Consider the following 13,086-nt stretch of genomic DNA (forward strand, 5'->3'; position numbering starts at 1 on the left):
TCTGTTCTATTCTATTCTAATCTGTTCTATTCTGTTTTAATCTTTTCTGTTCTCTCTCACCCCAGTGCTGGGCACATTAGACCCCCACGTCTATTGTCAGGGAATGTGAAGCCCCACATGAGCCATTGCTTTAGAATATTCTATTCGATTCTGTTAACCAGAAATGTGGAAATCGCATGAGTTTTGCTGACAAATATTCTAATCTATTCTAAAAATTAACAGAACAAAACCCCTCTTGTTCTGACACATTCTAGTCTAGTCTATGCTATGCTATTCCATGCAATCCTATATTTTTGTACATTATTAATATATAACATTATATAACATATGCATTATGTTGTGTGATATAATGAGAGCTATGTATAATATCTGGGATATATGTGTAATACTTATTACAATAGCTATGATGTATGTATTTATTTATTTATAGAGCCATAGCTAGCTGGGGAACGTGGTGCTAGGAGATGTGGGGGGTGGTTGTGGATGCTTCAGGCCCAAAGTTTATGGCTCTGCAGGGAGAAGGAACTCTGCCCTTTCCCTTGGAAAAGCATCCAAGCTCCTCCGGCCTTTTGATCATTTTTACAGATCATTGCATCTTGAGAGAATTGTAAAAACCTTCATTAATCCTCCACAGGCACCTGCAGGCAGAGCAGGTTGTTAGTTACCATTCTGCCCTTCACAGGTGGCTCTGGTACAACACCCCAGACCGCACAGGGGACTCCCCCTTCTCCCAGGTTGAAGCGCAGTAAGAGTTTTGTTCCTGTGCCCTTTGCCCACAGGAATAAGAGGAATCTGCTGGTCTTCAACTTTTTTCTAACAAGCCCAAGGCATAAAGGACATGACACCAACACTGGGAGCCTGGTCTGGCAAAGGCTGTAGCACTGGAGAGCTGGAACAGCTCCCAGCTAGCAAAGCATTGCAGATTTTTCTGATGTGTAACTTTAATTAAGCACAGTGTGAATGTTGTTTAATTAGTCCAGTAAGCTGTTCAAGAAGGGTACTTTACACAACAGTTTGATACATAGGAGATGAAACTGTATGTCCTAGTTTGATATTCAAGTGGTCATACTCTATAGAGTGTTTATTCAAACACAGTATTTGCCCAGCACTCAAGCTGGTAGGGCTTGCTTATGTGATGCTATTATTTTGATTTAATCCAGTTTCCCTTTCCTTGGGTTTAATTTCAGTGGAGCACAGTAAAACAGATTATATGCTCACTGGAAACCTCAAGCATAACATTATTTTTAAAGTACTGATTTGAATAAACATATGAACCATGCTGAAGTCAAAGCAGAGCTACTTCAGTACAATGCTTTCAGACTAATCCCTTTGTGCTGCTCTAAACAAGCATTGGACATCATAAGTTTCCAGCTCATGTCCTTCAGAATTCTCCAAGTGGAGTTTGACCCTGACAACAACTGAGCAAAGCAAGTGTAGCTGCCAGTATTTACCACCTCCACAGATGCTGCCTTAAAAGATATGGTTTTGTGAAGCATTCTTCCAACGAGTTTACCGTAACACGACACTTGATTACTTGTCTCCCTCCCAAGATTTCAGGAGCTCAGTAACTTGCACAAGGATGCTTCAATTCAGTGACAAAATTAACCACCACCATGGTCTTAGGAGAGTTGCCTATTTAACAGGGAAAAGCAGCATTTCTCTTTCTTCCCTTGGTGTCTTCCTATGGTTCCTACATACACAAAGAAGAGGATTTTGAAGGCAAGTTTCCTTCCCCCTTCTGCTAACAGCCTTTAATTCTCTTATTTTCCAAGTGTTACCAACATATTTATTATTTTTGAAGAATTTCCATCTGAACACATTCAGATGGCAGTTTTAATATAGATCTGTTCAGAGAGGAGAAATGTACAAATAATTAACACAAGCAGCACAGGGAAGAGCTTAGTGTGAGTGTAGCAGGAATATTACAACTTCTTCCCAAAATAAGCTTCCCAAAATACTGATTTCAACAGAATGCCTGCAACAAGAGAAGAGATGAATACCCGAGTTACAGAAGGTGTGTGGAGAATTGCTGAAGGCACCAGTACTTGCTTAAGTGACAGAGCTGCAGCCCTCAACACAGGTCTCCACGCTGCCTAGGCACACCAATGCTGTCACCTCAGTTCTATTTATACTTCACCAGGAAAGAAAGCAGAACTTAAGTACACATGTACTTAAAAGTAAGTACTTCTGTACACATGGCTAAGGAGAAGTAGGGAACCAGGATCTCCTTCTCCTTCTGCTATTTATTAACATTCACAATGCATTGTATGTTGAAAACATAGAATCATAGAATAGTTAAGGCTGGAAAGGACCTCAAGATCATCTAGTTCCAACCCCCCTGCCATGGGCAGGGACACCTCACACTAAACCATCCCACCCAAGGCTTCGTCCAACCTGGCCTTGAACACCACCAGGGAAAACATACTGCAGAACCCTTCACTAGTTTTCTATGGAGTTATTCAATGATAAGTTACTGAAAGACTACCAAAGAGAGAAGTAGTTTGTAATACTGACCAAGCAAAGTCATCCTTTTAATCTAAAATCGAGTCTGGACACTAAAAAAACTGTATAGAAAACAGACTTGTTTTACACGGTTAAGACTGTCTGCGCACTGCTGGAGTATTTCAATCTGCTAGCTCACTTTAACTGTAAAAAGAGCTAGAGCTCGTTATTTCTAACCACTGTCACTCTCCTAGACACAAAAGGTCCCCAATGATTTTATGTAGAGGATAGAAACACCTTTCTTTGAGAGGGCTGGGTTTGTTTAGATGTAGCAAAGTCAGGATGAGAAAAATTCTGCTGTCACCTCTGACAGCCCAGAGTCAAGTAGTAAATATTTATCATTAGAATACAAGAGGTAGAGGATGTGAGATCTGGCAATACTGTTTTGCATCACTACAAAATTAAACCTCACCTTGCAGAAGTTATGAATTAGTACCAGGAGAACAGCGCTGGCTGAGGATCTTAAATATGACAAACACTCATCAATCAGCAAGTACAGTCTCAAAGTATTTACTGTTATTTCAGTTACACTTTGAATAGGACAAAAACTGTTCTTTCTTACTCAGCTTTACAACTTCTTTAGGCAACTTAACAGTTCTTCTTTGTCCATGTGGTACCCACTCTTCTTCCATTCCTCCCTTAGCTGCTGTAATGCTGCTCCAATTTCTTTTCCAGAAGACATGCCCATTTTTCTTAAGTCATGGCCACTAACAGGAAAAGAAGGAACAGTCCATTGTTGCAACTCCTGTAAAAGATGATCTTCTCCTTGGTATTTCAGGAGCTCACAGATCTTGGAATTTGTATTAGCTTCCCTAGACTAGAAGAAAGGAGAGAATTCTGTTAACACAGTAGAAAACAGCTCGAACTGTGCTCCACACTACATTATTCCCATGACATCTTATTAGGCAACATCTGGACAGTGAGGTGGAACTATGAAAGTGAGGATGTCTCCTGCCTCACAAGTTTTAAAACGCAGTCCTAACTTGGGAGGCTTCGGAAGATCTTTGGAGACTTCTTAAAATTCCAGGTAACAGCTGTAACCATTATCTTCAACCTCCAGTTGCAGAGAAACTACTACCATTCCTGTGGGAGAAAGGCCTCATTGCAGACTACTGTCTCCTGCCTTCAGTCTCAGATGCTACAACAGAAGTCAACAGCTTCACCTGACATTAACTGAACTTTGCTGTGGAAGAACATCACAGGCTGCCTGCTGAACAGGATGCCCTAAAAAACCACATACCAATGCTCCAGAAATTGCACTGACTTTCCCATACACAGTTCACATAAAAAAAACCCTGGAGTCTCTCAAGGTCCAGATCCTGCCTCATGTTTTAAAGCAAAGGGGAAATCAGCTGGGACAACACAGCAAACTCAGTCCCTAGGTATGTTCACATGGAACTTTTGTTTCAGATGATCGCATATGACACTTGGCAGCCTGAGTGAAGGGTAGGCTTTTAAATTCAGTCAAAAAACTGCTACAGAACACAAGGTATTAGGAACTGAAAAATACAGTGGGTTTCTTGTTTGTTTTAAATTATCTCTTTAAAAGTAACTTAAAGCCTCAATATTCTGGATGGGAAAGAAAAGCTTTTGAACCCAAGCAGAAATGGCAGCTACTTATCCTCTAGTAAACTCTAGTAAAGGAAAAGGATCTTTTTACAGCAAAAGATTCTGCTTTATATTGCAGAGACATGCCAGGACATTTTGAATTGCTCTTGTTAACTCCTGGTCCCTCTCCAGAGAAAAAACAAAGAGGGAAAACAATCAATCCACCCCACCTTAGTTACCTTGAACTAATAGAATACAGAAAGATATTCTTCTAGTTACTGTGAAGACATTACACTAGGAGCAATCCAGAGTTTGCCAATACTTTTTGCATCCCACCTTTCTGATGAAAATATCGTGCTCTTTAAAACCTTGGCAAAAACTTGCCAAAGACCAGGAAACAAGCCTGACAATGAAATGGTTCTCACCTGACTCCAAGGCCTTTTCTTTCCCCTAGGCACTGTCACCTCTGCTATTCTGTAGAACTGGAAATTTGGCTTACTGTGTAGAGCAAAACAAAGCAATATGACACACACTCACATCCATGATGACATCCTGATACGGTTTAAGTGGTTCTGGACCCATAGCTTTGGTTAATTCTTGCCGATGCTTTATTAAGAAAAGGCCGAGGTTTTTTTCTTCTTTTGAGATTTTCAGCCTCAGATCAAGGTTTGTAATGTCATCCTTCCCCTTGAACAATGATGTCAGAACAGTCATTGGTTTTGGACATAGATTTTGTACGTTTTTAGTGACTCTGGCAAATTCCTCTAGATCTCCATCAAGTGGCAGTCCTAAAGGGACATGCACATCAGAAAAAAAGTACAAGAAAGTGTTAACAAGAAATGTGGATGTTAACACAGAAAAAACTAATCTACTTCTTTCTGAGTAAAACAAAAGTTTTATCTCACTCTGCCGTTCTGCAGTTCTGCTTGTGTATGATATAGAAGTAGCAAATCAATTTTTATTTCACTTTACCTATGTATTGGGCAATATCCAGCTCATACACAAGTTGAACCAAATGATTTACATGATTTCCAAGAAGAATTTTTTTCAGTTCCACCCAAATCCTTTCTCCTGATATTCCAGCCAAACCTTTGGCATTTTCTTTAATTGCTTGCAGTGTACTAGATTCATGAACATCAGGTTTCTCTGCAATTCTTCCATAAAACCTGCCCAAATAAAACATCTCTATGTTAGAATGAGCACAATTATTCCACTTAGAATCATAGAATTGTTTAGGTTGGAAAAAGACATTTAAGATCATTGAGTTCAACTGCTAACCCAGCACTGTCCAGTCCACCACTAAGCCATGTCCTCAAATGCCACATCTACACATCTTTTAAGTCCCTCCAGGGATGGTGCCTCCACCACTTCCCTGGGCAGCCTGTTCCAATCCCTGACAACCCTTTCAGTGAAGACATTTTTCCTCAGTATCCAATCTGAACCTCCCCTGGTGCAACTCGAGGCCACTTCCTCCTCATCCTATCTCTTGTTACCCGTGAGAAGAATTTATTTCTGCTATTCAGAGAACGTCACAACAGTGTTAAATATTCCAACTTCAAGTACAAGATATGACAATATGACAATTACATTACTTTTTACATCACTGATCTCTTTTTGCAATTTCTGAAGCCTTCTACAATGCTTGGTTTGTTTCTTTATCTAGGAAAGGAAAAACCTAGTACCTGAAATATCTTAGGATTCGTAAATAATCTTCTTGTATTCTCTCAGTTGCCTTTCCTACAAATCTAATTTTCTTGGTTTTCAAGTCTTCATATCCATTAAAAAAGTCGTACAGCATTCCATCTAAACCTACAGATAAGGAGAAAAAAAAATGCAAGAATACAAGTTCACAAACATGGCTGGCACAACTGAACACTCATTTGAAAATACACAAGACAAGCTGTGTGATTTGACTTGGTCTGTCAGATCACCTCACATATTTGTGCAGACCTTGCAGCTGAGCAATAAACAAAACAAAACTAAAACAGACCAAGAGAATATACTGGCTTAATCTGAAAAGCAGTGTTCCATCTAACTTCCTTTTGAAAGGACTTACCTAAAAACATGGAATTGATAGTCAGATCCCTCCTTTCAGCATCCTTTTCCCAGTCAGTGGTAAATTCCACCTCTGCATGTCGTCCATCAGTGACAACATCTATTCTAAGAGTAGTAATTTCAAAGTTCTGTTCATGGAGCTGAAAATCCCACAGACATTGTTACTTCAACATGACCATGAAGACACACCAAGACCTGTATATCTTTTCAGCCTCATGTTTGTAGACAGTCAGTGCTCAACCTGGATACATGCAAACCAACAGGTACCATATTTTCATACAGAGCAGACAACCAAGAAATACAAACACCCAAAACTAATCCCTGCATTACTGATTTTCTAGGTAGCCTTCAGAAACCTGCCTGCAGAAGATGGAATAAGAAGCAGAGAAATGAGCATGGTTGAGGAAGTGACACATGGGAAATCAGGGGGAGGAAACACTGGGATCTTCCTCACATGATCTGAGCATGTGGGGAGGGGTCTATGTTATCTTTTCTAGTGATGGCACAGCAGCATGAATGGGTTATGCAAAGGTAACATGCATTAAAATATGGTAATAAATTGAATTTTTCAAAGAGTAATAAAAAAGAACTCACTCCACACTTTAAAGCAGGGCCTCATTTAAACTCTTACTGTGATACTTCAACAAAGGAACATGCCACCAGGTCTCTACTGGATATGCTGCACAAATACAGTTAGAAAAGATCCAAATCAAAACACAAACGAACCCTGGCAGTAATGGTTCCATGCTTTTCTCCTTTGTTATTGATGAGACGAACACCAGCAGATGTGAACATTTCCTTCATCTCTGCTGGCGTAGCTGTAGTGGCAAAATCTACATCTTGTGGTGTCATTCCACTCAGTAAATCCCTCACAGCACCTCCTGCTATCCTCAGCTCATAGTTCTTCTTCTCAAACATTTCTGGGAAGGAAAAGAAAATTAGGAAGCACTCTCCTAAATGCACACCATAGCACGCTGTCAGCCATTCCCTTACCTTTTCACACATTAAGGTGATAGATGTGGGAATACATACTCAACACACAGTAAGCACGCATGTACCTCACAGCTTCATGCAGAATGCACAAATTAGATACTTAGCTGAGCAGCCACTGAGCCATTGTCCCAGTCATTTCATGCCCTACATATCTTTCTGGGGCATTTCTGATAATTTAAGTACTAACAGCTATATAATCGATATTGGGGTGCTCCAGGCTGCAGAACAGTTTGAGCAGCCAGCAGCCAACAAGACAAAAAGCGCTCAGTTTACTTAAGGCAGAGCACAGTGAATGGTGAATCCAGACCTCTTCACCAAGATCACCCCGCAATTGTCAGCTCCACCACGTCCGCTGAGGTGCCCACAAGCTGCAGCGGCCGAACCTAAGGAGCAGCGGCCACCTCCCAGGGCACCGCAGGCACCCAGGCTGCCCCCAGCACCGTGACCGAGCCACAGAAGCCGCTGCCCATTTCCCTCCTAAATGGACGAGGTGCTGCGCCTCATTAGGGACAGCAAACCGCACCGCCCGCGTTCATCGCCACGGCTCTGCAGGCCGCACTTCGCTCCCCGCACGCCACCACAGGAGGAGACGCTCCGGAGGCCCAGGCCCAGCCTCCCCGCGCTGTACTCACCCGCCACGCTGCGGAGCCCCGGCGTAAAGAGGGCCTGGAACTGCGGGGACTGCAGCCTCATGACGGCCGGCGCCCGGTGCCCGTGCCGCAGCAGCGGGAGCAGCCGCAGCCCGGCCCTGCGGGGCAGAAGGAACACCTCAGCCCGCATCTGCGGAGAAACGGCGACAGCGCGCGTCAGCCCGCCGAGCGGGCCGGCCTTGCCCAGCGCGCCGCACAGGCAGAGCCGCTTCCCCCGCAGGCGCCGAGCTCCCCGGCCTGCCCCGCCGCGCTCGCTCGCTCGGCCGCTCCCCCCGCCCGCCCGCCCGCTCGCTCGCTCGCTCCCCCGCTCGCCCACCCGCGGAGCTCCTGCACGCAGCGCCGGCGGCGCTAGGCCCGAAGAACCACCTCCTGCCGCCCGGCTTTTACCAGCGCCCCGAGATGACGTTGTCGGCGTCGCGCCATGACGTTAGCGTCGCTACGCAACACAGCTGGGCCCCTCCGCCGCGGGCAGGCGGGTTCTGGGCGGTGCTGGGGGCGGAGCGGCGGCCGCGGGGCGGGGCTCGGGGCGGGGCCGCGCGTGATGCGCGTGGGGTGCCCCGTGCCCCGGGGCAGGGGGGCTTTGCCCGGGTGAGCAGCCGCGGGTGGAGCTGAGGGGCTGCCTGCGCTTACCGGGTGCGGTGGGGAAGCCGGCGGACGGGTGTCACGCCGAGGCGTAAAGCATGGACGAAGTGGTGTACGAAAGAAACGGTGCAAAAGGCCTGCCGTGGCTTGGCTTCAGGTTAGAGAAAAAGGATTGCAAAGGGGAGAGAAACACATCCTGATAATGACACAACCATGGCAAAAGAAACGGACTAATTACCCCAACACACCACTTGGGAGATCAGTACCCACTGCATTCAGTACCCACTGAAACAGCGCAGTGCTGGTGCTGAGCTTGGCAGCTGCTGATCATAGACTCAGACTGCTTTGGGTTGGAAGGGACCTTAAAGCTCATCCAGTTCCAACCCCTGCCACTGGCAGGGACCCCTTCCACTAGAGCAGGTTGCTGCGTTGATACGCTGGAGGGAAGTGATGCCATCCAGAGGGACCTTGACACGCTTGTGAAGTGGGCTGATGCCAACCTTATGAAGTTCAACCACGACAAGTGCAAGGTCCTACACCTGGGTCGGAGCAATCCCAGGCACAGCTACAGACTGGGCAAAGAAGAGATTCAGAGCGGCCCTGCAGAGAAGGACTTGGGGGTGCTGGTCGATGAGAAAATGAACATGAGCCGGCTTCAGTGTGCGCTCACAGCCCAGAAAGCAACCATATCCTGGGCTGCATCAAAAGGAGCGTGACCAGCAGGTCGAAGGAGGTGATCCTGCCCCTCTACTCTGCTCTTGTGAGACCTCACCTGGAGCATTGTGTGCAGTTCTGGTGTCCTCAACATAAAAAGGACATGGAACTGTTGGAACAAGTCCAGAGGAGGGCCACAAGGATGATCAGGGGACTGGAGCACCTCCCGTATGAAGATAGGCTGAGGAAGTTGGGGCTGTTAAGCCTGGAGAAGAGAAGGCTGCGTGGAGACCTCATAGCAGCCTTCCAGTACCTGAAGGGGGCCTATAGGGATGCTGGGGAGGGACTCTTCATCAGGGACTGTAGTGACAGGGCAAGGGGTAACGGGTTAAAACTTAAACAGGGGAAATTTAGATTGGATATAAGGAGGAAATTCTTTCCTGTTAGGGTGGTGAGACACTGGAATGGGTTGCCCAGGGAGGTTGTGAGTGCTCCATCCCTGGCGGTGTTCAAGGCCAGGTTGGATGAAGCCTTGTGTGGGATGGTTTAGTGTGAGGTGTCCCTGCCCATGGCAGGGGGGTTGGAACTAGATGATCTTGAGGTCCTTTCCAACCCTAACTATTCTGTGATTCTATGATTCTAAGCCGTGTCCAACCTGGCCTTGAACACTGCCAGGGATGGGGCAGCTGCAGCTTCTCTGGGCACCCTGTGCCAGCGCCTCAGCACCCTCACAGGGAAGAACTTCCCAAGATCTCATCTACATTTGTGCTCTTTCAGTAGAGCCATTCGGTGCTCCAGGTGGGATCACACAAAGGGAGAGAAAGGGGAATGCCCCCCTCAACCTGCTGGTCATACATCCCAAGGACACAGTTTGCTTTCTGGGCTATGAACTATGTATGAGAAGCAATGTGGTGTAGCTTAAACATTAGGTTTATGTTTGTCAGCCTAGATTGACATGTTTTCTTTACTGTGAGAAGATACATGGACAAGACAGGATAATGTGGGAGTCCGGGGGATGTGGTACAGTCTGGAGGTCAGTCCTTCCCTTGTCACAAATGTAATTTCACTGGAATGACTGTGTTTGGCCAACTGCATTTCCCAGAGGAGGGCCATGGCTCTCGTTGCTCCTCCCTGTACTGCTCCTGCATGAGGACGTCTCAGAAGGATTGGAAGGAATGAAGCCAGAGAAGGAACTCACCCAAATGCGAGTTAATTGGGAGTGTGGTACCCTTTGAAGCCTGAATAAATCTTTGTCTCAGCATACAGAGTTTTGCAGGTTTCTTGGTAACTGGGAAGAAACGTGTCACAGATCTATCCAGCCTTTTAAGCACCTACCAAATCAGCATCTAACTGCAGCCAGGAGCGTGCTTATGAGCACAAAAGGGCTTTTATAATCCAGTCAGGCCTGTATAAGAACAACATTTTTTTACCCTTTTTTTGGTGACTTCTCTTTCTTATTAAACTCATGCTTCACCTTTAGGAATGATCTCTTTTCTACAGAAATAGTCTGGTGTAGGTATCAGAATATTGCCCAGTAATTACCTGTTTATTCAGAGACATATGGACTGGCCAGACGGTAAGAGCTCACCTGACTTATCTCTGTGCCTCATGGCAGGATTTGATTACCACCATCATTCCTGGTTGATGTTTGTCTACAGATGACCCATCACAGAGTTTCTTTCAGTCTTTGGGTGCTCCACTGCCTGAAACTCTGAAAACTCTGAAACTCTGTCCAACACGGAAAGCTTTCGCTGCTACCTAACCTGAATTTTACGTGTTGTAATCTTCTAGTCACAGGCTGATGGGCTTGGAGAGCGTGTGAAAGCTTAAGGTGCTACATTTCTGCGCAAGTCTTCCCTTAACTTGTTTCCTCTCTGATACTCTTTAGGCTCTCATATCCTTTGTACTGTCTTCTCTTTATCTGCTGCATGGCTTGCTTAAGTGCAGTATCTGAGCTGGGCACAGCGTGTGTGAGTGGAGGCTTTATCAGCGCAGTGCAGAGTGGAAGGATTACGTCATGTGTCTTGTAGAGGACACTGGTGTTTTGCTGGCATCATTTCACAAGTGCATGGCATTGTTTATGTCTCTTCCGTTTATGGCCCTCCAAACTCCCCCATCCTTTTCTGCAGAACAGATACCTAATCAGTTATTTAGAACTAGTCATTTACATCTGGCAATGCCTATTTGCAGTTGAGAGCTTGCCCATATTGAGCTCCACCAATTTGTCAAGAACTTTCTTAATTCTACTCTTACCTTCAAAGCACACACCTTTCCCAGCTTGTGTCATCTGCACATTTAATAGGGTAGTTGCAATCCAGGTTGTTAAAGAATTTCCTTCTTCTTGTCCTTCCTGTAACTCCATTACATGCAGCCCCACTTTCTGTAGGGTCTTCTCTAGCCCTTGGGTCATTTTCTGCTGCTTGTCCTGCTTGTGAGCCTGTGTTCCCCAGCCCTATGGATCACAGCTCAAAGCTCTCAGCATGAGATTAAGAAGCTCATCTTGCTCTGGTACAGCTAACTTCCCAAAATGCCACTGATGTTCACATGGCTGTATAGCAAGAGCATTGAACAGGATGGTATAAAACCATTGCAGGAAGCCCGCACAGTTTCCCAGCAACATTTGGATTTGATTTTCTAGGGGAAGAACAAATTGGGATGTCAGCAGTGGTCCGTAGGTAGCTGGCTATAGGTTATTTCTTTGCAGTCGGTCATTAAACATTCCTGCTCTTGCAAAATTATTAGAGAATTGTCAGACTATGCTATATAATTAACCCTCAATAAAGCAAAGCCATTTCTGAGCTAAACTGTGTGCTTGTATGGAGCCTTCCATCCTGTGGTTAAATCTGTAGTTCCCTTTTTCAATGTGTGCTTGTCTAACTTATCATCTGCCATCATTTCTGAAGTACCTATCACATTTGTACTTGAAAGACAGCAGTTATAAAAGAAACCCACAGGAAGATGACCCAGAGGACGTTTGAACAAATGGAGCTGACTCTTCACAGAACTTTCGAGCCTTGCAGGTAGCCTCCTGGGATGTTTGTTGTGGTTTGGTTTTGCCGTGCTGTGCTTTGTTTGAAGACTGCAAAGGTCCTGCTTTTCAAAGACAGCTTTGCCTAGCACTGGGAAATGCATCTGGAATCTGCTTCTGACCCTTGCTTGTGAGATTGTGGGACATGTCAGCTGTAAGTAAGAAAATCATTACCTTTTAGGGGCTGTTTTCTGTGGTTTGGATTTCTACTGCCCTTTCAGGAGTATACCCGTTACAAAAGGAATAATATTGTTTACCTTCTGCTTATACTTTTTAACATATGTAACCAAAACATAATATATAAGGCTTTATTTGTCCTGAGAACTTACTATATCCATATATATGGATATAGGAACATGGTTCTCCTGTAGATTTCTAATTAACATCTTTACTTGAATACACTTGTTTCGATCCTCTTTTTAGTAATTCCTCACACAAAACACACAGGATATCACAGACTGCAAGGTGTTCTTGTACATTATCATCTTACACATCTATGGAAATACCTCTTTAAAAAGCTGTAATTTCAATCTTAGTCTGATAGCAAGAAAAAGGAAAATAGCATTTTTGTAAACAAGGCAGGAAAAGATAAACTGAAAAGAAGAATAGGGATAATAATTGAAAACTAATCTGCATTACAATAACATTTTATATCCAGTTTCAGATCAGTAAACCACTGCTTAGAAAATGTTAGATCTGTTTCTAGTAAGTGCATGATTTAGACAGATAAAGTACTTTTGAAATTAGGATTTTTTTTTAAAGTACACAGAAAAGAATATGCCCAGGAAGAATCAGAATTCTTGCTTTTTGAGGACAAATTAAGAAAATCTTTGCGTAGCCAAACCCACTTTAAGTAAACCTAGGAGGGAGCCAGCTTTTTCAGTTGCGCTAAATGCCAGAGCAGTCAGAAAACCAATGTACTGGCATTACTCGTGTTAGTAGACATGAATCTTAAGCAGTTGTAAAACATGAGGCTTTTTAAAGACTTTTAAAGAAAATAAAGTGATCTTGTGAAGCAGAGGTCTGTGTGGTATCCAAGTGTGAGAATCCAAAGAACGGACATTTCGTGAATGG

General features: G+C 44.5%; 1 protein-coding gene across 5 annotated transcripts; it reads right to left on the reverse strand.

Annotated features, from left to right (window-relative positions):
• Nucleotides 1–1,047: 1,047 nt before the first annotated feature.
• On the reverse strand, nt 1,048–8,182 carry TRNT1 (tRNA nucleotidyl transferase 1). Of its 5 annotated transcripts, XM_065687439.1 has the most exons (9): nt 8,136–8,182; nt 7,731–7,878; nt 6,832–7,025; nt 6,107–6,245; nt 5,733–5,859; nt 5,023–5,216; nt 4,588–4,838; nt 3,065–3,319; nt 1,048–1,975 (listed from the first exon to the last, which is right to left on the reverse strand). In XM_065687439.1, the coding sequence occupies exons 1-8, from the start codon at nt 8,169–8,171 to the stop codon at nt 3,071–3,073; spliced, it is 1,338 nt and encodes a 445-aa protein (XP_065543511.1). In that variant the 5' UTR covers nt 8,172–8,182; the 3' UTR covers nt 1,048–1,975; nt 3,065–3,070. The 5 variants fall into 5 exon arrangements, with proteins under 5 accessions (XP_065543511.1, XP_065543509.1, XP_065543513.1 ...); XM_065687437.1 differs by lacking the exon at nt 1,048–1,975 and having other exon boundaries at nt 2,997–3,319; XM_065687441.1 differs by lacking the exon at nt 1,048–1,975 and having other exon boundaries at nt 2,997–3,319; nt 7,731–7,846; nt 8,065–8,161.
• Between the last annotated feature and the right edge of the window lie 4,904 nt (nt 8,183–13,086).

Source organism: Lathamus discolor, chromosome 7, assembly GCF_037157495.1.
Source record: "Lathamus discolor isolate bLatDis1 chromosome 7, bLatDis1.hap1, whole genome shotgun sequence".
In the NCBI taxonomy this organism is placed as follows: Eukaryota; Metazoa; Chordata; class Aves; order Psittaciformes; family Psittacidae; genus Lathamus; species Lathamus discolor.

What these genes read in the sequence shown, in the direction of transcription:
- TRNT1 (XM_065687439.1), bottom strand. Translation starts at nt 8,171, where the DNA reads ATGGCGCGACGCCGACAACGTCATCTCGGGGCGCTG. An exon ending in GGGGCTCCGCAGCGTGGCGG is followed by an intron (nt 7,026 to 7,730) that starts GTGAGTACAGCG and finishes TTTCCTTCCCAG; the next exon opens with AAATGTTTGAGAAGAAGAAC. An exon ending in CGAATCCTAAGATATTTCAG is followed by an intron (nt 5,217 to 5,732) that starts GTACTAGGTTTT and finishes TTATTTGGGCAG; the next exon opens with GTTTTATGGAAGAATTGCAG.